Genomic DNA, 27,363 nt, shown 5'->3' with positions numbered 1-27,363 from the left:
TACATCGGGTTAATTCCGTTGGCTAGATAGCATCAGACCCATTTGAAAGATTTGTCACTTCTATATTATCACAACATTTAGTTCAGCACCAGGACATATCCAGACCAAATTAGACACTCTGCAAAACCTTGATTTCCTGCTGCATCTGGTTATAATGTTAAGTTTTTCCTGGGAAGAAAGAAATATAAAAATAATAGGAATTTTTTCAGTGTAATGGGTTGGTGGACAGGATATTTATACCTTTTTGGAAATAATAAAAAAACAGCTTAAGTCAGTTGCAAATTGATACGCCCCATTTTTGAAGCAATAAATTACTACATTCAAACACCAACAAGAAGATGGTGACAATCACCTACTTGCTTTGTTGCGTTTGTAATTTTATCCCTGAAACGAGGTTAGAAAGTTAGTAAAACTGCAAATCTATCAGGAAAAGGCTACAAGTTTACCCCCAAAAAGTATGTGGTGCCAGAAAAAAAAAAACAGATATACAAAGGAAAAAAAAACAAAGTTTGTATTTTTTTTCATTTGATTTTGTCTTTCCTCACCCCATCTAGAATATATTAAATTTCAAGTGAAAGCTGCATAAGTTAATGATTAAGAGAACATCCTAAAAGACAACATGAGCTTTGCAATGTTTAAGAGATTTTTTATTTGAATGATGATGATGGAATTTGTAACCTTCAGGCAGGATATCACCATGTGTTTGGTTAAATAGGACAAGTAATTTACGCAGAGGCTGATTTCTTTTTAAATCCAAAATAAATTTCCTAAAAAGTTAGTAATTCAGTTGGGGCCTCAAAACAATTATCATAAAAAAGGAAAGAAAACCATGATTATACTGTATTTTTTTGTTCTAACATATTCTTAGAAACACACTAATTTACTTTTTAGAACACACCAATACTAAAATCTAAAATGTTCAGTACTTTTGTTTATCAAATTAGATGTTCATATAGGCCAGAGCCTGACTGGAGTCCCCATTAACCTGCAGGTGTATATGAAGAGCTGTCTCTGAAGCAGGGCAACTCCAGATCCTTCATTCTTTCCAACAGTGTCCAGAGCATTGAATTAGAGAGCAGTTAAGGCAGTGGCTTGTAACTAGATAAAAGAGGAGACAGGAAGGGAGGCAGCAAGGAGGGCTGCCTGGGTGTCCTATAAATGACATTGTAATTCTCTGAACATGGGTTTTAGTGTAGTCGGCCACCATTAGGGGATGAGGGAAAAGGGAGGTATTTTTGCCACTTTAGCCAGCCAAGCATCTCTAATGGTGTCTGTGAGCGCGGGTGTGGATAAAGTCCACTCTGCCTGAAAACTCCCTCTGCTTCTACTCCTATCTGCTCAGTCAAACAGTGAGACACAAAGCAACCAAAAGCATAGAAGTCTCGCCTTCAGACTAACAGCAACATTCTACTTTCACTTCTGTGCTCTGATAAAGCCTCAACTTCTTTTCTTATCACACATTTCATGTAAAAAGCAATCATTCACAAAATCCTTAAAAAGTTAATTTATCAAAATAAATTATCTTATAATCAATATTAAAAACTGAACTTATCCATATACATTAAACAAAGAGACTGATATATTGAAAACGTTTGACTCTTCCTTATTTTGACTATCACAGTTTACTTAAAAGAAAAGCCCAAATTCAGTTTTTCAGAAAATTTTAAACAGACCAGACCAATAAGTCTGGTCATCTTCCCTCTGCCCCCTTAGACCCAAACCATGGTTTAAACCCTATCTGCTACTGGGTTTAGATCAAGTCAGTTTGCTGTCCATTTTGGGACAGTGACTCCAGCGCTTGGTTGTCAATGTTAAAAGGCTCTAAGTGCTCCAGAAAAAATAAATTGGCATCGCCATACTTTAATTGCCCTAAAACATTCTACTAGACAACTGAACTGACTTTAAACTTGATAAGACATGGTGGACCAACATCAGCCCCTAAAAAATCACTTTCTATGGAAACTTCCCAGTCAATATTAGGTAACTGCGATTGTTGATTCTGTGCCTTTACTTCAAAAATGTTCATCTTTTCACTTAACCGTCCAATACTATTGTTGAATGTTAAAAAACAACCAAAAACTATTTTGTAAGAGCCCAATGACCTGGAAACAAGAGAGGGAACAGATTTAGCCAAGCATCTTTAGTGAGGGAAGAAGGGAATGTGTTTATGAAAATGTCACCTGCACATGCAAATAACAGATCAATGAAGCAATTCGGACATTGGTCAATCATAAAGATGGGCTTGGGAGCAAAGTGTCCCAGACTGCTTTAATCTCTGCTGTGTAAACCAACCTGAGAGACTGCTGCTTCGCTCTGAGCTGTTGTGAGAGCTGGTGGTGCTGAAATCTTGTGATTGGTTGTGTGGTAATCTATTAGACAATCCATCGGCCAATCGGTAGTCAGGAATGAAAAGGAGGGCTACAGTGGAGGTTAGAGGGCAAAAATCACAGTGGCATCAGGTGATTGGCAGTTAGCACAAGCACATGCAAAACATGCAGTTAGAGCAAAAAAAGCAAGCGGGATAAATCTAGGAAACACAGAAGGAACGAGCTTCCAGTATTTCACAGTCCGTTTCCTTTGAGCAATAGACAACATATTCACTGGGGGAAATCAGATTTCTTTCCGTTTTTTTGTATGATTAGAAAAATGTGGTTTTAATCTTCTCCTCTGACTGATCTCAATTCTTGGAATAGGATCAGAGAGTCAGGAGTAGAGACTGCACTTCAATATATGTCCCTGTCCAGGAAAAAGTAATCAGCTTTTATTACGGTACATGTTTTTAAAGAATCATTAAATAAGGGGAATAAAAAAATAGAAAAAGAGCAGCTGTAAATTAGATTAAAATATGTATAAGAACACAATACCTGTATTAATGATCTAAAAAGGTGTTATTAACTATTAAAAAGATAAAACAGATAAGGTAATTATGCTAAAACTGGGGCAGGAATAGGCTTGCTATGAAAACTCTGCAGGAAATTAAAGGATGGCTTTACTGTGAAACTCTTTAAAGGGTTTATCTAACCTCAGAGCAACCAATAAGATGATTGCTAGAAAATAACTTCCACTTTCCATCACAGCTAAGTTAGAATGGATTTGGAGACTTTTAGTGGAATCATTTAAAGGTTTTAAAGGATATTCTTTTTGTGACCGGAAAGCTCAAAGATAAAATTTTAAGCACTCACAAAAGACATAATTTTGAGGGTCTGATATATTAAATCTTTACAAGGAATAGCAGTTGAACCTCCTAAACATAAGTATAACACTTCAATAAACAAGTTTCTAATGGGATCTTTGATTTACTGTTGTTGCAGGAGTTCTTGTCAGGCAGAGAGTAGCCCAGGTTTGCCATTTCCTGCTTAGCCTGGAGCGTGGTCTTCCACTGGGCATCAGGCAGGTCAACAGCCAGCTCATGGATGCTGCTGGAGTGGAGGATCTGAGTGGTTGCATAAGGAGTGGCTTGGGATGTTTGACCAGGACTGTTGTAATTAGCCTTAGTGGTAAAATCTATACTGCTGTAGATGGCTCCATCAGACAACATTGTGCCTGTTTTATCTCCTTGTCCATTGGGAAGATCTGGTGAAGAGAAAGAGAGGAAAGTTATAGGAAAGCTAATACAGGGTTAATCCATTTGCAAACCAGGAATGTAGCCAAGCATCTTATTCTTGTCAGAACTGAAGTAACTGAAGCATATAAACATTAATACTTTAAGTATTAATATGTCTTTCTTATTAAAAAAAATGTTGTTTGAAAACCCTCCAAAGAAGTATTCAGTATTCTATTGATCTGATATTTAAAGGTTCTCTAAGTGCGAGATACAGTAGCACAGTGAGCAGCAATCTAGATCTGGATGTACCTTTATAATCCATAAAGCTTTGTATGACTGACAGACATAATTTAAGAAAATGCACTTGGAACATTCAGTTAAATAACAAAATGTCAGCTGCAATTTCCTACAACTCTTCTCCATAAAGATAAAGAGCTTTGTTTAAAGCACACATGAATTCTGGATATTTCTATACCCTACATTCTGTTTCCATACATGAGGCATAACGCTCATGTTTTGCATTTGTGTGGATGTTGTACCAGACAGAGAGAGAGTAAGGGAAACAGAAACCAGGCTCTTCTCATAACACACGGTTTGCATGCCCAGTGAAGGGGAGATGATATAAAGCCATGGCGGAAGTGTCCACATCTGCGTCAGTCAAGCTCTGCCTGTCCTTCACGACTCGCTGCTCAAGACCATCCTTTCAAACATCCATCCACCCCCCTTCTTCTCCGCTGCCTGCCTCTCCCCATCATATTCTCCTACTCTGAAGTATGGGCAACGACACCAAGCTTGAGTATCTGCCATCGCTCAACTTGGTGACAGCAGATTCCCCCTGCTGTTAATGCAGACAGTGCCTTATGGTGTGAGATATAAATATGTTCAAACACATATAAAATATGCGTGACTGTGTACATTTTTTATGCATATATGTACATGACAAACAACATGAGCTCTTTTCAAACACAAAGGGATGTCGACTTCTCTAACTTATGGTCTCAATTTCAATGCTGCTGGAAAAACAGAATGCTCACCTCCTCGACCAAAATTCGTCAGGTCGTTTGGTCCCCCAGAGCTGCTGTTGACAGGCAGGCTGGTTGCTGGCCAAGAGTCGGCTAACCAGGGGTAACCCGGGTCACTGGCATTCAGCAGACCAGGCCGGCTTAAAAGAAACCAAAGTAGAAACACAGCAGTTAAAAACAGGATCAAATGTTTTTTATAAGATATCATTTAAATCTATATCTCTTCTGGATTTAAAAACATATAGCGCACTAAACGTTATTATTTTCTATACAATAATGTTTGAGATATGCCTATGGACCAAATGAAGCATTTCTGAAGAAGGGGGAAAGTAACACAGATAAATTTCTTGTTTAAAAAAACAAACAAAAATTTACTTCAGACAAGCATGGTTTTATTTCCATTTTTTCTCCTGCTGTGCCTTTCTCACAATCATTTAGCTATTATGCAGAACAACAATGTGGAGTCAGTAATGCCTGCTACAGATATTTGCAGGAGCGGATAATAGCAGCCGTGTATGTAATATTCCTAACTAATTAATACCATGTACAATTTGCTGTTTTCTCATTAACCCCATGTGGAGATTTCCTCACAGTTTAAATCTACATTTGACGACATTTGATGAAGCTTTAGCACTGGTCCCATCATGATGCTATGGTGGGATGCCATCACGGGGGAGTGGGATGTTCTATTTAACAGGTGGCATTTCTCTCCCCAGGGAGCGGGAAGTGTCCATCAAGATTTTACCCCGTCATGGGTGAGTGGTGGGAGGCCATTAGGAACGTTTTCCTGCACAATGACATCTGAGGCTTATAGCTGTTTGTAGCATAGGTCAAGTTAATCATGAGGAAGCAGTTAAATACCTTTGTTAATTATGCTCATTTGGACAAATTACATCAGCTAAAATGTGCAAAAGTGAAAACTTTAGTGTTTTATTAGGATTTCCTACCTGCTAGAACAGAAATAACTGTGAATTCAAGTCAAATTCCAGTTAAGAGGACTTGAGTCCTCTTCACCCAATGTGTACTATTTTTCTCCCACATTACATGTATGCAGTGAGTCTGTCACATAAAACTTTATAATGCACATTCAGTTTTGTTATTTGTTTGTGTGAAAATGTTCACCCCATATAGATCATTTCCCAACATATTTTATGCTATATTTGTCCAGCTTAGTCAATAAAAAAAAAATGTTTTTAGCAAACATAGAGCTGAAAAAAAAAAAAAAAAAAGCAGAGAAAACACTGGAAATAACAGCAGCTTACTTCTGTACTTGAAGTCGTATTTGAAACCCATTATGGAATCTGCACCCTGAGAAGCTTTGCAATACTGTAACTTCCAACTTGGCAATCTGATGGGGCTTATTGTCTGAGCTCCAGCAGGGTGATTGGTTGGCTCTGAGGGACTAGGAGAGAGTCAAACCCTGAGGACAAGGGCAGGTAATGGGTGTGCTGCAGTCACTCTCTGTCTCAGCAACCGATTCTAATGAGAAAAGCTGTTCAGCAAAGGGAGGAGTCCAAATGAACTACAGTCCTGGCGGCGAGCTAAGAGCCCTCGCTGTGGCTCCTGAATGCCAAAGCAGGCCCTCGAGGGAGACGAGTCATTCAAATTGATGGTTGTGCATCAGACACATGCACTTTTATAGGGTAATACATCTCTCCCTGTTCTTCTACCTCTGTTTCTGGCTGCCATGTTCCACCGCTGCCATCATTCTTTCTTACCATACCATATTTTCCTAACCCCATTTTCCTTTATTTTTCCACTACACAATTCCACATCCCCCTGTCTTTTGTATATTTAAAATCGCTCATGCTGCAAAAAAAAAGACTGAGAACAAAGACATTTTTTCCCTCTTATAAGTTAGATTTGAAAAGGAAGTAGCAGACAGTGAAAACTGCTGTGTTGTCCTTGCATTTATCACACTCCTGTTTTCGACAAAGCATAATTAAAATAAGACTGATCTCAACCAAGCATATTTGTTAAAGGTGTGCATGATGTGTAGGGATAATGAAAAGGGTTTCGGGGACATCTGCCTGATGAAGAGTTGATGCCTTACTTTTATTCACTGTCCAACTAAAGATGGATGGCAACCTTGGGCAATGAAATCCCACTTGAAGCAACATCCTTCCTTCTTTTAAGTATTTCAGTAACTTGTGATAAGCCAAAATGCATCCATAAATAGTGCCAGTCCTTCCTGACACCAAGCTTCCTATAAATAAGTCAAGTGAGATTCATTTCAAACCAACTGCATAAATCTGTTGTATATGGTTCAGTAGACTAGTTGATTAAACTTGGATTTAAAGTATAAATATTATCTTACACAATGGAAAACACAGATTACTTCATGGATTAACCCTCAGAGTAGATGATCTCATTTAGGATTCAAAGCCTAGGTTGGGAAGGAATCTCTATAGCAACAGATTTAATAAAACCTGTTCCCTCTGCACGTTGTTCTGCCAAAAAGAGTGAATCTGTGCTGGTAAAACATTGATCAGCATGGAGATAGGAAGTTATTACAAGCCCCTAATTACTATCTCCCTATTGGCAGAGGTTTAAGGAATGAACCCTTATCAGCTTTTTATCAATTTCAATTGAGCAGCCAAAGCCAAGTAGTCTAGGTCTGTGCAATCTGCAGCCTATTCATCTTCCATGAATCATTTATTTTGTGATCGATTAAGCATAATTGTTCAGTCAGAGCAATTTGGCATGAGCCAATGAGAAAATGGAAACAGATGTGCCTTCATTTGCCATTGTCTAATTAATGCAATAAACATTTCATGCAACAAATTATCATGCTTTTGTTCAGATATCCTCTGCGTCACATTTTTACTTTCTGGACAGATGGGGAAAATGTAACATCTGGGATATGATGGCTTTAGAGTGGCTAACAAAACAGATCAAAGGCTCAATTTAGAGGTCAGAGATGCATCATGTTCTTGGGAAATATATATAGAGATGCAATGATTCTGGACTTCCAGGCTGATTCTGATATCCAACAAGGTATGGGCTAGGCTCGGTCTATCTAATTTATATGATGACAGATGACATTTTTTCCTTTAAGCAGAATATAATCCTATAAAAGATAAAAAAACAACAACAAATAAATAAATAAAAAGTTTATTTTAAAGAGGATTGTGGCAAGACTTTTAAATCCAAATCAAATGATGGAGTTACAAAAATTATCCGCGTCTATGCATTTAACTACTAGGCCATCTAAATTATTTGTTTTTTATAAATAATCCATGTGAATTTTTATGAATAATCCATAAAGCCTGTGATAAAAATGAATGCCAGATAATCCTTAAAAGGTCATTGAAGAAGCAGGATATTCCCAGTATGCTCACTGATGTGCTCAGATAAAGGAAATTTTTTGATAGAATGTATAGTGGAAAGAAAAGGTTAGTATGTGCACCAGTGGAAGGGATAACTATAGTTATGAGGGTTTCCATAGCCATCAAACACTGATGTAACCCACACAACTGCTGTATTACTCTGTTGAGGTACTATGGAGCATGAAAAAGGTCCAAAGTCCTATTCTGAGGACAAAAAAAGGACATTTTTGTATTTCATTGGAAAGTTGATCACAAAGTCTGGAAATCAAGTGCAGAAGCATATAATCTGAGTTGCTTGAGGTTCAGTGCAAAGTTTCTGCAGTCGGTGATGATCTGAGGAAGCATGTCATCAGCTGATTGTGATCTACTGTGTCTTATCGATTCCAATAGTGCACAGCTGTCTACCAGGAAATTCTGCAGCACTGCATACTTCCCTTTCCAATAATAATTTCAGATTTCAGAAGAATGTTGCACTTGCCCACAATGCAAAATTACCAATACCTGCTTTAATCACTGTTGTATCACTGTGCTTTTAACCTAACAGGTAACCATACGGAGTCAAGGACAGCTGTTTGAGAAACTGGGCTGCCTTCAGACTTTAAAGTACTACATTTCAGGCTAAATCAGCACTGCCTTTCTATTCAGCAGATATACTGCAAAATAGATTGAAAGACCTTCAGTTGGGCAACATATTTTGCATTCTTTAAATTCTTTTTTTGTTTTCATTATCCGTAAGTCCTAACCATCAGAATTAAGAATAATGAATGCTTGAAATATGTCACTGTATGTTTAATGGGTATATTGTTGTGAATAAGATAAATGAAACAAAATACACCCAGAAACATTTTACTAATCTACAGATGGATTTTGGTATTTTGTGAAAAAGGCAATAGCTGTTTTCTCCATGTTTGACCTGCTTTTTACTGATCGATGCCAATTGATGGAAAATTGGGCAACTCCAAATTTCTGTCCTATTGATTGCTGCATCTTTAGAAAATTGTTGCATTCAGAACTGCTGATAAAAGATTTGCAAAGCATCCCAGAGAAATCACACACATAGAGGAAGAATTGGAACCACTTATGTGGAAAATTGAAAGACAAACATAGCAGCAGGAAACAGATGAAAAATGGTATGGCAAGCAGGTTGTGTGACTAATTCATTAAGCGATTGGTGGCAGCTCAACAACAATTCAGCTGAAATTGCCAATTTCTGCATATATGTACAGAAAAAGAAATTTTCAGAAAAAAATATGTATAGAGAAAGGACACATATGACATGAAATATATTGACACTAGACTATGGGATGAACACCATTCCAGAAACCAGAAGAGAAATGCGGTCAAATTTAGTCGCAATCTTTCAGTGAGTATTGAAGATGTGATTTTCTTTTAACCAAATAAGATATGATAAGCAGTAGATAGAGAGAAACCTGGGATTCTCAGGGGAGTTCCTCGAATCCCCACAACGGTTCAACTAAGAAGTGCCCCATTCACTATGGTCCGTCTCATTTCACTAACATGCACTGGAATGGAGCAAGCTGTATGGAGATGTCTATACACACCCCACACACACACATACACACATCTCCTCTGGGTAATTATTTTTACATTATTACATGTGCTCAGATCCTAGCCGCCCACGCAAGGTGACAGGGAAATTTATCACTCAAGATGGCTCCAGAGTTGCCCATAGCCAGCAGGCGGAAGATAAATGACAAAATAAAAGCCCTCTATGCTTAAATTGTTTCTGTTAATTCTGTTGAGGAGATTTATGAGTATATCTATCGATGCATAAATGGAGATGTGGTAGAAATTTATATTTGGGCAGCAGACCTGTGCGTTAGGTATTAAAATAGGTGTTGGTAATCTTTTAAACCTATCATTCATTTATCAGTGGGGTTGCTGTGTGACTCTGGAGGACAGACTGCATAGAGGCCAGAGAATTTAAAAACAGAGATAACATTCCCCTTTATTTCTGTGTCTGTACTCACCTTCCATTGCTCATCAGACCGCCGTCAACTCTTTGGAATGTCACTAAATGCAAGAAAGAAAAAGAAAGAAAGAAGAAAAAGAAAATAACATTATTATACACTTTGAAATCTTTTGTACTGTCATGTTAAAGAGAAGTACGTTTTTTTTCTATTCTTTATCAATATTTACATTAACAGTCCAACACAAATTAACATCATTTTTTCTATTAATCTCAAAAATGTTTGGTATGCATCTGTATTCAGCCCCTCTGAGAAAATACTTGTAGAAACACTAATCTTTACAAATGCAATTTTTATAATTATGTTGGAAAAACACTGTTCACTACAGTATTTTATTTATTTTCTTAACTCTGTTACTATTTCTGTTATTTCTATACACTTTTTAAGGTCAACATTTGTGTGAAGACTTTTGCTACAATCTTTTGCTGCTGTAACGCCACAATTTCCCCATTGTTAGACAATAAAGGGATTTTCTATTCTATTCTATTCTATTCTATTCTATTCTATTCTATTCTATTCTATTCTATTCTATTCTATTCNTTCTATTCTATTCTATTCTATTCTATTCTATTCTATTCTATTCTATTCTATTCTATTCTATTCTATTCCACAGCTGCAAACCTAATGTTATGTTTGACAGTAAACCAGCTTTGCACATCTAGAGAATCAAATCTTAGCCCAATCCATTTTTGCAAAATAATTCAAACTAAGTCATAGATTGAAGGCATTTAAATGTATCACGCAAAACTCTAATTTTTTTTTTACAAATAAGGTTATTTCTGAATGTTTCCAATAATTTTTATTAAGTAGTATCAGAGTAAGGGGCTGATAATAAATGCACTCTAGACTAGACTTTAATTGAGTGTAAAAACTGACCAAATGAATGTGTTATAAGACATTAAACTTCATAACTAAATGCTACTCTACATTGATCTGTCACAAAGAACACAGAAGTTAATAAGTTTGTGTTTGTAACATTAAGGAGAACCATTTGGGTTCAAAAGGTCTTAGTCCATTGAAAGTATTGCATACTTATAATAAAACAATGTCCTCTGTATTGTCCAGCTTGTCCTTGTACTTTAGCGCTATGTGCTTATGGTTTTCATTTTTTATTGCACCACTAGTTAATGGATTCACAATGGGCTTCAGTTCTCCCTCTGCAGGCGATGTCTTTGCTTCTTTTTTTAAGCTTGTATACTGCTTTGATTTACATAAATCAAGATGTCATGTGTTCTTCCAAGGACAAGGTGCCAGATGAGAAGCAAAACTAATTTCATCTCTTTGATTTTGCTGCCGAGTCACTATCAGATTCCTGATTAAACTCTAAAGAAATGATTAGAAAAGGCAGAAGACTCATTAATCACTTTGAGTTTTTTATTGTATCTGAGATTCTGGTCATGTGGCTAGCAAGAATCCCCAGAAGCCATGCATGTAGCCTGATCCATGAAAAAGATAAAAGCTGGCACACTCTCTCTGGATTGAAAACTCTTAAATTGAGGCGTCTTCACTGTGGTCATGATGACAAAGCAGCAGGGAAAGTTCTAAGCTTGTAAGAACTTCAATGGATTGTGAGGAAGAAGATAAAAAACATTGGTTTTTGGAATTCACCTCATTCCAAAGAGAAGAAAGGGAAAAGAGGGAAAATAAGAGATCTGCTTTACTAGAGCGAGAGAGAGAGGAAGGGAAGCTGTTAGTAATTTGGCTCATTTGCTTCACAGATGGAGATTAAAGAGGAAGACTCAACATTCTTCCTTTTTTCTTTCCAGTTTCATTTAAGTTGATTCCAGAACATGCTCAGGCAAGCGATGGGGCTTTTCTAAGAATGACGCGGAAACAGGCGAGAGCCAGAGGAAACTCCCAAAACAGATGAGAGATCCTCTAACTTCTTGCAGAGATGATAGATCTCTATCCTAATCCAAGATCAACTTTTTCAATATTCTTTAACAGTAATATAAAAACAAATTCACATTTTGTCTGATGAAACAGAAAGAACTCACGAAAAATGGGTAGTCTTTAAAAGGGGCAAAGCCATGTTATATGTCTGTTTAAAAAATTACCAAATAAACATTTAATCACAATGAAATAAAGTTATATTCGCCAAGCATCCCACCTGATAATGTTTTGATTGTCCTTTTTAAGCGTAAATAGAATTCCTGCACTGGGTAATATGACCAGACATAAATGGACATGTGCGCCATTTTCTGGCAGTAGGCTAACACAGAACTATCAGGAAGCCAGATGATGACAATAAAGACTGCTAATTAATAGAACATTACCGATCTGAAAAGCTCCACAGAAAAGCAAAAGCTCGGCACAGTTAAAGGCTGATCGACCTTAAGTGCTAAAGAATCCTCCCCAGAGCCTCCTTATTGTGACATCAAGGAAGAAATCAAGTTCATGCACCCACCTCTTTATCTATTCATAATTTTGTTTGTACCTCGACTCTTTTCACACTGGATCTTAGACTTTGCTTTTTTTTTTTTACTTCACCGGTAGGTTCTAACTTGTTAAGCTATATCCCATCCTTGTTTACGCCCTGCACATATTTTCATAGTATCGTGTCTCTGGCCGCTCCACGTTGTCAAAAATATGCACAAAGGGCTTTATTTACTAACAAATTGAGAAAGAAAACCATAAAACACAAACATGAAAGAAAAAAAACACCAGCAAGATGGGGTATTCTTCTAGAAAAACTTTCTTTGCAACTTAAGTATGTTACTGGTTTGAAAATTAAACAAATGTCATACAATACTATGCCCCTTTAACTTGCTTTTGGAAATTTAAATGTGAGATGGACAGTATAATTCTGAACATGAAATGAAATAATATGGTCATCAACATTCATAAAAAAAAATAAAAATAAAAAAAAAATCAATGGATGGTGTGGAATTATATTCAATATGTTTTGTTTTACATTTCTTTACTTTTCTCAGTCTTTACTTACAGTACAGCACCTTTTTTTTTTTTATAAAATAAAACCTACTTTTGAGAAAGGTAAACAGATAAAAAAAACATTTTATTCAGTCAGAGCTGTAGCCCAAGTCTTATATTCCATCACCAGCAAAAGTTAGTATGAGTGAGGGTTGACAGGAAATGGCTGGGAAGGCTATGCTGCAAGAAGGCCTCTGAAGTCGTATCTGAGTGCAGCCACATGTCTAGGCTGCTGAGGAACACTTTAATGTTAGCTAGAGTGACATGCCTGGGCTGGGTTTCTCGCCTCTGTCTCTGAGATAAGCACTTTCTCCAATACGAATACAGATTAATCCCCTTTAATAAGCATCGGCGGAGGGGAAGGGGCTGAAGAAGTGTAATCAGCATATAAAATTTCCATCAAATCTAATTCTTGTTGGCTGTGTGCCACCACATCGTTGTGATTTACCTCTCTTGTACTGACAGCTTTACTATGCTGAGACAGGACACACGATACATCAGCTAATTGTCAATACAAAGACAGCAGTGCTGTAAAGCTCCCCAATCACATTCAGTTTCATGTTCCAAATATTACCGCAGTCTCACTATATAATATATGCAAAACTGAACATTAAAATGTGCTTGCCTGTAAAAACTATTATTAAAAATAACCGGCTTCCTCTTTGGTATTTCAGAAGACCGTTTTCAAATTTGAAAAGTATGAATAACATTATTCACTTCTGCCTTAATATGTTGTTACAGCTGCTCTGTAGAGACCAAACGTATGCACTGCTATAGTTTAACCAGGGGCCACATTCAGATTTGTGCATATTTTGACAAATATGGTGCTATTTAGAAATAACAAAGGAAACGGAAAAGTCCCCAGATCTGTCCTCTGATGGTCCAGGTGGTTTTCATATGCATTCAGGGTTCCCCCATGACATCAACAGCCTGGTGGCCATCAGGTCCTAAAGATTATGATAAAAACTGAGCATTGCAGCAGTGAATATGACAGCAACTGCTCCATGATCTCGAGGTTGCTGTTCCTCAGAGGGAAGAGGAGAATCCTAGGAAGAAAACCTGCAGGAAAACTCGCAACACACCTTGAACTGGTAAAAGGTAACTGCACGGTAGTAAAGCACACCTATCTATCCATCCAAAGCTAGTAAAAAATGGTTCACAGCTAAGCAAATTAATGTGTTAGGATGCCAAATGAAAGCCAAAGATTTAGATCCCTATTGGGATTCAATACAAAGACTTAAAGCAGCACTGAATAACTTTCGCTCCCTCTGCAGGACCTTTTGCAAATAGCACTGTTTTAAAATTGACTGCCTTCTGTGAGTTGCGCACCCCTCACCGACAGCACTATCACGCTCTACATGATGTATATCATGACCGGATGCCAGACGAAGTGGGTAGCATTGTACATTATCAAATGTAAACTAGAGTAAAGGGGCCTTTTAGATTCATATTGTAATTGTTACACCTCAGTTAAGTGTAAGTCTTCCACTCAAGGAAACTGTTTTTATTGCTCTCATAAGATTATTCAGCCTCTCCATGTTTTATAGCTGCACACTAAATCGATTTCTCTAATGTCACAATGCTAGCACAAATGTTAGCAGATATGGTCACAGGTCTGCATCAGTTTTGTATCCTTGTCTTTATTTGAGGTCTGATCCCTGAAGCAAACGCCCAAATTCCTTTTTATGCAAGCTCTGTCCCGCTCCGATTATCATTTTCTCCTCCTCTTTTTCTGGCAATGGTTTGATTAGCCTTTTTATTTTTATTTATTTTTTTTTGCAGCAAGGCTCAGTCGTCTCATTTTTTTTTTTTTTTTATTATATTACCACCACCAGAGGAGGAGGAATTATTAAGGTGACCATGTTAGTGCTGCTTTAAATTGTTAGTTTAAGGGTGCTATGGTTTGAATTTAACTGAACATTATCTATTTTTTTAAAACAAGAATGGAACAAAAAACATTTAAAGCTAAAGGAGAAACACTGAAAAATACTTTAAAAGAATAGTTCAAACATGTGTTTCTACAAAGTTTAAGCAGAGAGGCTGAATATAGATTAACACAATACAGCACGTTGCAGACTAGCTATGATTTCCTTCCCTTTCAAACAATAAACCATTTAAATTCAAGGTTGTTATGTGAAATATTGACAACTTGAAGTGACATGCTTTTCCAAAGCAGTAGATTGGGGGAGTTTTTTTTTTTTTTTTAGTACTTTGTTTATAACTTTTGCCTAATTTTCATTTCATATATTCCATCCAATGACAAATATTTGTACATGATGATATTTTTGGCATTAAAAGTGAAGAAATAACTGATCAAAACCATCAAGGTGTCTTGTTTCAGATCAGAATTAAGCCAGAGATTTTAAAAAGAAAAGAAAAGTCTAGTTTTTGTGGGAAGATGTTGCAATTAAAGAACAAGACAATAATTTCAAAGAAAAAGAAATGGAGCACCAAGGTGTGTAAAGAACGCTAGAGGAATGTAAATAGGTACGGCACAGGGTTACTTGATTATTAACTAACAGAACAAGGATAGTCTTGGCAGTGGGAGCACAATAGACAGAATGAAACCTATCATAGAAACAGTATTAAAAAATTATACAGGATGCATAGTAAGCTTTGCAGGGAAAAAGGTTTGGGTTAAAGGTCATGGCATTATAGCAAAACTGACTTCTAAATGTTCTTGTGCGATGGGTTAAAGTGTTTTAAAATTCTCATTTGACACGATCAAACATCTGGCAGTCAGGGCATGGGAAGTAAACGTGGGTAGGAGAATGAATTTACGCTCCTGTGGGGGGTGGGGAGATGGGACAAATGAACAGTACCTGCAGGGGTGAAGGTGAAGGATTGAACTGCAAAACAAGAAGACAGAAAAAGTTGGGTGTTAAAAAGCCTGCAAAGCAATGCAGAGCTTTGAGTGAGGGGGGGTGGGGGGTGCTGGTTTCTGCAAACTCAGGTCAGAGTTGAGCTGAGATGCAAGGAGGTTCAGAGAAAAACAACCATTGCGAAGCTACAATTTCGCCCAGCGTGCAGAGCTTAGCCAGGAAAGCAGCCAGCTCAGAGGCCAGTAAGGGACAGAGCAATAGATAAAATTAAACACAAACATAGAAATGTAGCACATGAAGATGAAAATTAAACAGACCAACCAGAAACATGAGCAGATATATTCTCATAAATGTATCTTTTTTAAATATCTGCATATAAATGGGGAGAGAAAGAAAAAAAAAATGAAATAAAATAAGCTCATTGTCCATATACACCTCTCAGATGAAATAGGTTGGACTTGGCGGTGCAAGCGGACATGCCTGGTAATATCGACTAGGGGTCACTCAGAAATACGTGAGGGTCATTGTGTGTGGGTGTTGAGCCGGACTAACTCTTGCTTCATAGACCCGAAAAGAGTCCATTCTGGCAACTCGGCTCCATCACCCAGGGCTAATAACTCTGTGGGTGGATTTGTCAAGAACAGCAGCCCTCGGAAATGATCTAAGCTAACATCTGTCTCCCCGTGGAGTTGTAACAGAGCATCCATCTTGATTATATTGCTAGCAGCGTCTATGGTATTGAACAATAATGATCTTATGATAAAACCTTCCTTGAAAGGAGAAAAAATGATTTAAAAGAGGTAGGGGATTTTTTTCAAATAGTTTATTTCTAAGGCACCTGAGCATTCATGTGACACTTACCTGCATAGTTGCTCAGACCCTTTCTCTTCTTTCTCCTCCAGTAAAGCCAGATGCTGAAGCCCATGAGAATGACCCAACAAGCGCCTCCAATACCGGCAATGAAAGCAGGCTGCTTTACTACATCAGTTATCTGTTCTGTGATGCTGTTGTTCCTGTTTCCATGTATAATTACGTCTCGGAACTCCTTTCCTGAGGGCACAAAAACAAGCAGACAAGATTAATATGGAGCTATGTCAAGAGATGAATGGAAACAGGACAGATCAGTGGTGCTATAAGTCTTTTTAATCTTTGACAGGAAACTTCAGTCATCTATAAAGCACCCAGACCTTTGAAATATAAGATTTATTCACAACTATAAAATCACAATGGCATAGGTTAGCTCAAGTAAAGTATGACTTGTCAATTCTTAGAAATGATGCCTGGTGATTGAAAATCTAGACCGGAAATAAAACTGAGTAAAAGAACATTGCACATCAAGTGAAGACACCATCAAAATAGTGTTGCTACAAAACATCACAAAGTTGAAGCTTAAACTACTTTTGCAACAAACCATTTTGTTGTGTTTGGCAAAGCATGGCAGACATTTGAAACCATTGTCAGTGAAACACAATGTAAGGTTTGAAAAATGACAAAGATGCAGAGATAGACAAATCAGCTATGAGCAAAAGCAAACCGCACAGTTTCTTGAAAAAAAAAAACCATCTTCACAAAAGATTTTGGTGGTGCATGCATCATGTCACATCGATAGTTTTCTTTACTTTATATCGAAGTTTAAGAGGAATCTATGCTATAAATCAAAATATAACTTATTTTTAGTCTGATGCAGATTAATTTGACATCAATCTAATCCAATATGAGCAAATGGAGATATAATTTAAGGCGTGGGTACTGAATTCAATAACGAATTCTTAAACATATGCATGTATCAGCCTATACAAGAACAAAAGTAAATATCAGTATATTTGCTGACAGATGTAGCACGCTACCTCTAATGAATACTAATAATAACCATTGTACTCTAAGTTTATAATAGCTTGCCAATAGCCATCTTGCGTTTAAATGCAATTTACTTGTAAATAAAATAATAAAGCTGCAAAGTTTTATTGAAAGGAAGAAAACAAATATGTTTTTTTTTTACATTAGCTAATCTGGTACTAATATGGTCTAGACACTTTTTTTTTTCTTTGGTTATTGGGTAAGCCATTAAAGCAGGACATAGATCCAAAGGACGCATGGCTAAATTACAGAAAAGAAGGACGTACGTCACCCTGAAACCTCCCCTCACCTCGTTATGAAAGTCTTTCTGTACCTCTAAAAGTTCATTATTAAATTTAGTGGCATTTGCAAGACAATTTGTAATACCTTCCAGTTTAACAAACAGATAGGTAATGGTTCCTTGGACCAGTGGATCATGCCAACTGTTGCTATTTTAGGGGTCAGAGTGGAAAGAAAGCAAGAAAATAAGCTATAAAAAAATCATTATAAAGCTGTCGTAAAATCATCATTTTACATTAGAGGTAGGTAGCAAAGGTAAAAGCTATTCTTTTTCAGTAGAACTTTTAAACCATAATCCAGGCCTTTGTAACCTATTTGCTGGATTACTGTAATGCACTTCAAAAGTAGTTAGTGGTTAGTGCATCTCTTAGCTTTAGATGAAACATCTTTTAACAAGCACATAAAAGTCTGATTGACTTTTAATCTCTCTGCAGTGGTTGCTGTATATTTTAGGATTTATTTAAAATCCTTTTATTGGCTTCTAATGCTCTTAATGGCCTCGGCCTACCCTAAGTCATCAAACTGCTACATCTGTAGACATCCTCTTGTTGCCTCAGGTCAGCAGATCAACTGTTTCTAAGTCTACCAAAAAAACTAAGCACAAGCTCAGAGGAGACAATGCTTTTGCTCCAACTTGTGAAATGATCTTTCCTTGATCAGCCCCCTTCACTTTCTGATTTTAAACCTCATTTTCAAAAAAATCAATCATTCTCCTAGGCATTCAACACCACCTAAGATGTTAACCTTTGATATGGTTTAACTTAATTTCTCTATTTTCTTCCATCACAATTTGTTTCATTAATTATATAATTGATGTATCATTGTAATACAGAGTTATTTTCATTCAGGGCTTATTGATTTTAATATTGTTTTAATGGTATAATTTGTCTTGCAGATGATCAGATGGCTCTATGGTATGGTATGATATGGTATGGTATTATGTGGTGTGTTGGTGAATAATATTCTAGATTTGACATGTTTCCCTTTTGGGGAATCTTCACATCATCTGAAGTTTTAGGTTTTAGAAGGGATACTGGCCATCAAAGCCAGACACAGATCTAAAGAATGTGAGGAGAAATCCAATGTTCAGACTTGAAAAGACAAAGTCTAAAAGCTCATAACAAAGCCCCAGGTGATCAGGCTGTTTGCTTTGTTCAGCCTCTAATTCACTCCACTGCCAGTACAACACACCACATGAAATGAGAGTAGAAAGCCATGGTCTCTATTGATCCCCAATCCCACATCACCCCTGGTAGTCTGCTTGACAATATTTCTTTAGTAAGGCAGAACCAAAAAGCAACTTTTAGGAACACTAATCTGTGACAATTATGTGGATCGTTCACCAATACCGGCATGAAAAACCTTCTGATCCACATTGTTGTGCAAAAAGAAAAAACAACCTCTGAAAGCAAACAGATCTAAAGACAAACAAAACATATTATAAGTGCAAGCTCAGTGTTTTGCCCTTAGAGATGGATTATGTGAGTGACACTGGGGAAATAAGAACACGCTGCAGGCCAAGTCATCAGTTATGGGTCAAATCAGAGAAAATCTGGCAGAGCTCCACATAAATCACACACAGTCAGAACACATTTCAAAACAACACTGTTCCAACAATATCATCCATTTTCACCCATCCTTAAGCCCCAGCCCCCACCATGAGTCTCTTAAAACTGGTTGTCGAAAGACTGCAATGGTTTTCTATAATATATCTTACCTATGATTATAGGCTGAGGTTCACTTTTGACTCCCACTCCTGCACTTGTACTGGCAGCTACTTCCACGTGATATACCACTCCCACCTGCAGCCCGCCCACCACCACAGAGCGTATGGCTGCATCCACTGTCTTATTTACATGGAAACGGGTCTCATTCCCAAGACACCAGATCTGATGATAAAAGAAAAAAAAGTAACAGTAGTTTCTATTTTCATGCAATAGTGAATGATAATTCGTTAGGAATTCCTGAAGCAAACCTTGTACTCCTGGATGATGCCGTTCTGGTGGTCTGGGGGAGGAGGGTCCCAGGAGATGCTGATGGAAGTACTGTTCTGGTTTCCCACCGTTAGCACTGTTACCTGCTGAGGAGGAGCGCTGGGAGCTGGGAGAGAAACAGATTAAGAAGTCAAATATAAAATTCTGTAGCTCTTAAACTATGAACAAAAATTCAGTAATGAAGTAGGAAATATACAGAGCCTTGCTTATAATTTCATGCCCATAAACCTTTCAGCAGTGTCTCACATTACAGCAACAAGCTTCAGTCCACTTGTTGGAATTTTATGTAAAAGGCTTACCCAAAACTGTGAACGCATGTACATCTTTTTCAGACATTATTTTATAAACAAACAAGGCATCATGGTTGAGCTGCCTGCTGTGTTTTTTTTCCAACTTATGCAATTTTTTGTCACTAATACTCTTTAACATCTCTAAATAAACTTTTTTATTCAGTTTTTTCTGAAGTATACTGGTCAATTTATTTCAAGGCATCAGAATAAAGATGCCTCAAAATATATTTTCACCTAACTTTTTGATTTTTTTATCAATAATGCAGAAGTTCTGGTGGGCTTCACAACTCTTCACTAATTTATGTTAATCAATTACATAAGATCTCAATAAAATACATAAAAGTGTGATTTTTGAACGATTGCAAGGTGTTCTAATATTTTAAAAGTGTGTCTTAATTTGAACTTAATGGGAAACAAATAAAAATGCAAGTGGCTTTTATAAATAATAGCATTTTATGGGGAAGGTGCAGTAGACAGAGGTTTTTTTTTTTTTAAGATAAGATCAGGTCAGATATCATATGGCTTTCAGCTGTCTATAAAATTGTACTGTGATTTAATATAGAAGCTTCTGCTCTGGTCTGGTGGATTTGCACACAGGACACTGATATTGATTTTAGCGATGAAGGCCCAGCAGACTACGGCCAGGCTTCTCAGTCATGCTAAGATTCCATCTTTGACCAGTTGACACAAGGGTCAACAGATACTGAGATGAGGTGCAGAGGCAAAAGAAATATGAAAAAGCAAAGAGCATTTAGGAGGAGGAAACAAAGTCTCGGTAAACATATCGATAGGCTCTTATCGATCAGCCAGATTAAACTAAAGCCAGTAGGTAAGGATGGAGCATGTTAGGTACCTTGGAATGCATCTATTCCTTCCACTGGGAGACAGGGAGAGAGAGAAACAGGAGCAGTCCAAGATTTCATAAAGCTCTATTGTTATTCTGATGGCGACAATCTTCCGACCCCACAAGGCGTAAAAGGAAAAATAAATAACGGTTGGTCCAACTGGAAATAACGCTTTAAAAATAATGTTTTCTCATTTCCGCAGTGGCTGGCAAGAGAGCGGCACCACAGCAGAATACTGACAGGTCAATTACTCCTGGGCTGCCTCTCCCTCACCTCACCTCCATCCAAAATGGCACGTGTCACCCCGTAAATCTGTGCTCATCCCTCAGTGCAATTGGCCACACCGCCCCCCAGAGAGCCAGGAGGCCCTGGCATGGTGGAAGATGAATGGTTCCAATGATGAACTCAACACCTTGGCCAGATTAGAAACAATCTACCAAGCGAGCATCTGATCAAGCATCACGCTCAGCGCTTTGAGGCCCTGCATTACGTTCAGGTGATGAAGTGCCTAGCTTGTCCATGGAAGCCATCATTGACAATGTCGTTCAAAGTTAATGTTATGAATGATTTAGCAGCTGATTATCATGCATATTTGTGCTAAACAATACACATTTTTCATTAGAGGCCTTGGAGGCTGTGCTAATAGGGCCATTAGCAGAGTGATGTATGGCAGGCAGGAATGTGACCCCCTGTCTAGTATGTGCACACCATGCTGTGCTGAATGATGGGAGGAATACAAACAGATCATATCTTGCTAAAAAGTAGCCAATAACTAATGAAAAGAGGTGGGATCTCTGTAGAGTGAATCACAGAAAGTAAGCCTACAAATGAACAAATTCTCTTGATATTTTCACTTCTTGAACAGGCATTGCATTGCCTAAATGCTCTCCATCAGTTAAATTTAGGTTGTTTTTCAGATGAATTGGGATGGGATCCAGAATCAATTTATCAACCAAACAGACCGCCATAAAAGCCTACGTGTCCCTTGAATTACATTTTTTAACTCGGTCACATGATAACAATTTCCAATTATTTTAAGAGGAATTTTATGTCAGGAATCTTTGCGAAGGGGAAAATATTGTATTTGTAAAGTGGAGGTCAAACAATGCCTTTCAAAATATTTTTCTGTAAATAAAAGATTAAGCAGAGTGATGTGCATTTGTATATAGTTTTCTTAATCTGACGTCTCACATAAAAAAACAAAAAAACAAACTGGAATCAACTTTTTAAAAATCGTTCAATAAGCAATTAACAGCAATTACGCTTTTGGTAATAAATCTATTTAACTCTCTTTAAATCTTCTGAGAACAGTCTCCACGACTTTTGCTCATCTTTAGAATGTATTTGTTGCAATAACTTCTTCCAACATACCTCAAGCTTTATTCGAATGAATGTAGAGGTACTTTTAACAAGAATTTTAAAGTCTGGCAACACATTCTCAAAAAGATTAAGGTATAAACTTTGACTCATCAAACACATGCACCTGCTTTGATTTAAGCCAACCCATTGCAATTCTGTCTGCATGAGTATAAGCTCCTAGAAGTTGAACCCCTTCCCTGGTTTTCTGCAGCCTATAACAATTTTCCTGAAGGACTGGTCTTTATTTTGCTCAGTCCATCTTCTCTGACTAATTGCTGCTAACACAATGCTTTGCCCTGGGGTGATGTGCAGTGCTAGTGTTCTGCTGTACAAAGGGTTTTGCACATATCTTAAAAATAAATATGCTGATGTGATCAGAACACCTTCTTCCACATATCTGCAGTACCCCTAGACTGTTATTTCTCCTGCATGCTTTTCCATAAAGGCCTGAATTTTTGAGTGTGTGAGTCCTGTTATATACTGTATATCCCCACCTAAGCTGATCATCACTGTGGCTCCTCCCCTTGCCCTGCCTGTAAATTTAGGTAGATGACCACAGTACAGCCTGTGTCCAATTGTGTCGTTTTAATATGCTCAGTACATGTTTAAATGTGGGATGCTGTTAAATGACTTGACTCTGTAAATACCTGACATCTGAAGGCAGCCATCTTATTTCTTTAGAATTTAAACCTTGCGTCATTTAGATGCTACTTTAAAATTATGCATTTATGTATTTTCCATTACATATATTACCAGCAAAATTTCAAAATCTGTGGCTTAAGTAGAAAAATATATATACAAACTTAGGGGCTATATTATATTTTATTGCCAAGCCTTTGTAAATACATGGAGAAGGAAATAAAATGATGTTGCAGTTACCCTAACCTTCTCTGGGGGTAATTTAATTGTTAGCTAAGCTAAATTTTAATCACCTCTTGAACTATTTTTTTCTCCTCATTAAGTTCCCCCTATTAGTCATCTAAGGCAGCATGAATAGCCCACAGTTAAGTGTTTAATTGTGTTTTAGTTATGAATAGGCAAAGCAGCAGGGTTATGATAAAAATAGAATTTGGCTAAGGTTCTGAGGGACCAGGGAGTGGATAGAGGACAAGCAGGCGATACCGTCAGCTAAGGTAATAGCTTGGACATGTAGCTTCTGAGGGCTATGGGAGATAGATATGCTGGCAAGAGTATGTTCACCTAATGTTTGTGTGCCTATGTATTTCCATGTGTGTGTTGGGGACAGCTGCAATGTGGTGGCAGTTCCACTCCTGTGGCCAGTCACTAGGAGCAGTACATACACACACTGGCAACAGGAGATATGGTCCCCTTGAGAAAAGGGAAATAAATGAGCCTGTCAACACAACAGGATGTGAACTGTCTACAATACACAGGGGTCTGAATATGTTGGGGCAAGATATGCTTCACCTCCAGAGTAAAGTGTCTGTATTTGTCTTTTTGTGTTGGGGAGAGGACATATTATAAGCCTTTACCATAAAACCTACCTTAAGTCATTAAACCCAAAGGCTGGTTTGGTACTGATGTGTGTGTTTTAGTTTTTTCTTTTTTTTTTAAGCCAAAGGTCAAAATAGTAAATTTGGCCAACATAAAACCCTCTGTGTGTCCTTGTGAGTGATTTTGTACCACACTGCGATGTGGCCTTGTCAGAGTCTCTATAAATCAAGCTTTGGATGACAGATCAGCTTTGTCTAGAGGCTTGTGTGAAGTTTCCAATCACAGTTTAAGTCTAAGGATGCTGAGTGATGTATTAGAGGAAGGTTAGTAGCATCACTGTCAATTCTAAGTCAACAATATAAAGGAAAGAAACAAGATAAAGCAAAAGAAAGGCATAAAATGCAAGTGCAAGGTTTACTTACTTTTGCTGTAAACACACCTGTTTCCATGCATTAAAAATGTTGAGGGTTCAAATCAAGGCCTGGGGTCTTCCTGCATGGAGTGTACATGATCTCCCTAAGTATATTTTCTTTCTGCAGGTACACCTGATTCCTCCACCAGTCGTGGTTTTTTCTGACCTGTCCTGTATGTACCCCACCTCTTGCTTAATGCACCGATGAGCAGGTAAAGAAATGGTATCTATTTGTGAATATCTATACCAGCTTTTTGCATCTAAAATCTGTAATTTTTACTAATTTTTAATTGGTAAAGTTCAAGCTCATTTGGACTGGACTGAACCGGACCTTCCAACAGATTTATAAGTGTGTTAAGGGCTTGACTTTGACCAGACTCTCCGAGCAGAATATGCTTTGATGTAAAGTTGGTTTAGGGTCTAGCTTGTTGTCTTTGGAGGTGGTGCAACTCTGATTAAATTTTAAGCATGTAAATCATTTTCAGCCTAGTACTGCTTTGCATGTAGGCAAACAGGTTAAATAATGATTTAATAATGAGCACATTTTTTCCACATGAATGTCTCTGACCGTACATGGCTTCAGGGAATTTAATGGTGTTACTGTTTTCACTCTTTTATGAAAATTAGATTTGTTGGGCTCACAACTCATACTTCTTTCATAAACACACTAATATTTCTTTAATTGTTCAATTGGACACCACATTGGGTTTTTCTAGGACTTAAAATCTCAACACTATAAGGTTTGTGGTTTTAACATATCAAAACATAAAGTTTAAAGGATATGAAATCATTTTCAAGGCACAATTGATTTCCATAAGTGCTTTGTCATTGAAATGGTGATAAAAACCCAGATGCACAGATAAAAACAGGCGAAGTGCAGCTCATTACTTAAAGTCTCACCTTCCTCAGTGGTCCGTGCCGTCTTGGATTCGCTGTCCATGCCTTGAAACTCGTTAAAATAAGGCCGAACCTTGATCTCGTAAACAATGCCCTTTTTGAGGGACGACAGGAGAACACTGCGTTCAGAGGGCACCTTCACATCCTGGTTCTGCCATGGTCCCGGCGAAGGAAGCCCTGATGTCTGCCTGTACAGAACCCTGTAACCCTGGATGAACTGGGACTGACGGTCCACCTGCAGAAGCAATGAAAGCAGGGTTATTACTGAAAAGAAAGCATTAAGCAGCTTAAAGGATAACACACACACATTGATGCTTTCCTGCTTTACAAGACTGCTTGCCTGACACTTTAGAGGCTGTTACTTGTTTAATGGGGCTTTTATCACAAGTCATGCCACACTTTGCTCAAATATAACACCCGGAAATTACCTCATGCCATCAGCTACATCTTAACAGACAAATGCAAGTCCCACATGTGCAATAAATACCACACAGTGATACCTTATAGCACATCTCCTTACATTTAGGATGGGCTGCAACTATAAGAATGTGATGCAGCCACAAATATATATACCCATGGGAATACACAGCAGAGGTGTTAACAGCAGAAATCTTCCTTTGAAAAACACTTAGGCATTGTGTGTGATGAGCAAAAGCCCAAAAAGGGACTTCCCTGTAAACTTTGTCTAGTTAGTTAAACAGAAAAAGTTGAATTTATGCAGAGGAGGAGTAGGAGCATAACTCACTATAATGGCTTGTTAACAGTGGAGGAAGTGAGCGCAGCTTTCAAGTGGGATATTAAGCAGCTGTTTTTCACCAGCATAGACTGAGTAAATCAGCAGAATGAATCCCCCAATGGTGGTGTGGGACTTTTATTAATGGGATGATTGAGAAATACAAAAGCAGCCCCTCCGTTTACAGAAAGGACTTCTGGTTGATTTAGGCTGCAGTTTTTTATGTTGACTTCACAGTGTAATCATATAGCAATGGTTTTAGCATTAAATTAAAAGCCAGGTCTTGGGGGGATATGGCGTGAGACTTACTGCAAGGGTCAATAAACATGTCAGTTGAAAAACCGCTAATGTTGTTTGTTTCAAAATGCAAACAGCCTCCCCTCTGCTAAGTGATGTGAAGTAAATATCTGCAACAGAGTGATTTATAGCCCTGTACTTAGAATAAACTAGCACATTTAATGAATGAACACCTCAGCCTTTGAAGAATCTCAGCAGCATTTTTGTCCTCATTAACATGCAATCAAAACATAAAACACTCGCATCCAGGAAGGAACTCCTTTTTTAATCTTCTCAAACCCCCATAACACAAGCCCACTAAACGCTTGCATAGAGGGAGATAAATGCATTAGTTCTGCAGCAAAAAAAGAAAACTGGATTCTGCAACCATTAGCAATATTTTAATCTAGTTCTAGCTGTGGATTCTTTGTTTTAGGAAGGAAGCAGCTGAAGGGAAGATGGATGATTGATGAATCTCCAGGTGTCTCCGACATTTCCCTTTATGCTCACGGTGGTTAAAGAAACCATTTTACAGATGTTTGATGTTTGGTTACCTTAAAGTCACTTTAATATTTCAAATGGTGTAGTTGGAGGGAACAGACTGATAACCTCCCTCCCCTCCACCAACATAAAACAAATGATCACCCTCCAGGGGAAGCTTTAAAAATTGATGTTTAATGTTAACTATTGTCAGTTTCTGACAAGAATTGAAGATTTAAAGATGGAAAAAACAAGAAAGAGAGATAAGAAAGCCATTGGTATACTTAAAGAGTTGGGTGAATAGCTTCAGAATAAAGTCATTTTTACTTTTGAAGTAAAGTCTTAGAAGTTGTTCCAAATTCCACATTTTAATCTTTAATATAAAGCGTGACAGAAAATGGATGGTAGATCTTAGCGCCAACAGAATTTTATCTGAAAGGTAACAGTCAGAAACCTGAGGCAAATACACTTATTTACGCTCCCTAAAGTTTCAGGCAAAAGTGTGCAGATGATTCACACATTTTGTCCATAAACAAAGACGTTATCCATGTCAGTATCTCTAATCTAATAAGCATCTTGAATCGTCTCACCTTTGCACAACATTCTTGGTTAACAATTTGAGCAATTTACACCACTGACAGGAAAATCATTTAAATTTGTTTCATTTTAGATCATAAAAAGTAACTGCGAATTTACTTTACTTTGTATCTAGTTACCCCCCTCGTGATCCCAGCTGGGATAAAGTGGGACAGAAAATGGATGGATGGATGGATGGATGGATGGATGGATGGATGGATGGATGGATGGATGGATGGATGGATGGATGGATGGATGGATGGATGGATCG

The 27,363-nt window shown here is 37.7% G+C and overlaps 1 protein-coding gene across 1 annotated transcript in view; it reads right to left on the bottom strand.

Moving 5' to 3' along the window:
• Positions 1 to 27,363, bottom strand: part of robo2 (roundabout guidance receptor 2) — a 165,784-nt gene that overhangs the window by 25,722 nt on the left and 112,699 nt on the right. Inside the window, exons 11-19 of the mRNA XM_015379547.1 lie at positions 25,031 to 25,262; positions 19,751 to 19,875; positions 19,493 to 19,664; positions 16,501 to 16,689; positions 15,640 to 15,666; positions 9,887 to 9,929; positions 4,579 to 4,706; positions 3,301 to 3,573; positions 2,293 to 2,418 (exon numbers count right to left, since the gene is read on the bottom strand). Of these exons, the coding sequence (XP_015235033.1) occupies positions 2,293 to 2,418; positions 3,301 to 3,573; positions 4,579 to 4,706; positions 9,887 to 9,929; positions 15,640 to 15,666; positions 16,501 to 16,689; positions 19,493 to 19,664; positions 19,751 to 19,875; positions 25,031 to 25,262 (1,315 nt within the window). The remainder of the gene's footprint in view (positions 1 to 2,292; positions 2,419 to 3,300; positions 3,574 to 4,578; positions 4,707 to 9,886; positions 9,930 to 15,639; positions 15,667 to 16,500; positions 16,690 to 19,492; positions 19,665 to 19,750; positions 19,876 to 25,030; positions 25,263 to 27,363) is intronic.

This window comes from Cyprinodon variegatus, unplaced genomic scaffold, assembly GCF_000732505.1.
Source record: "Cyprinodon variegatus isolate N-32 unplaced genomic scaffold, C_variegatus-1.0 Scaffold194, whole genome shotgun sequence".
Taxonomy (NCBI): domain Eukaryota; kingdom Metazoa; phylum Chordata; class Actinopteri; order Cyprinodontiformes; family Cyprinodontidae; genus Cyprinodon; species Cyprinodon variegatus.
This window is presented reverse-complemented; position numbering and strand designations above follow the sequence as displayed.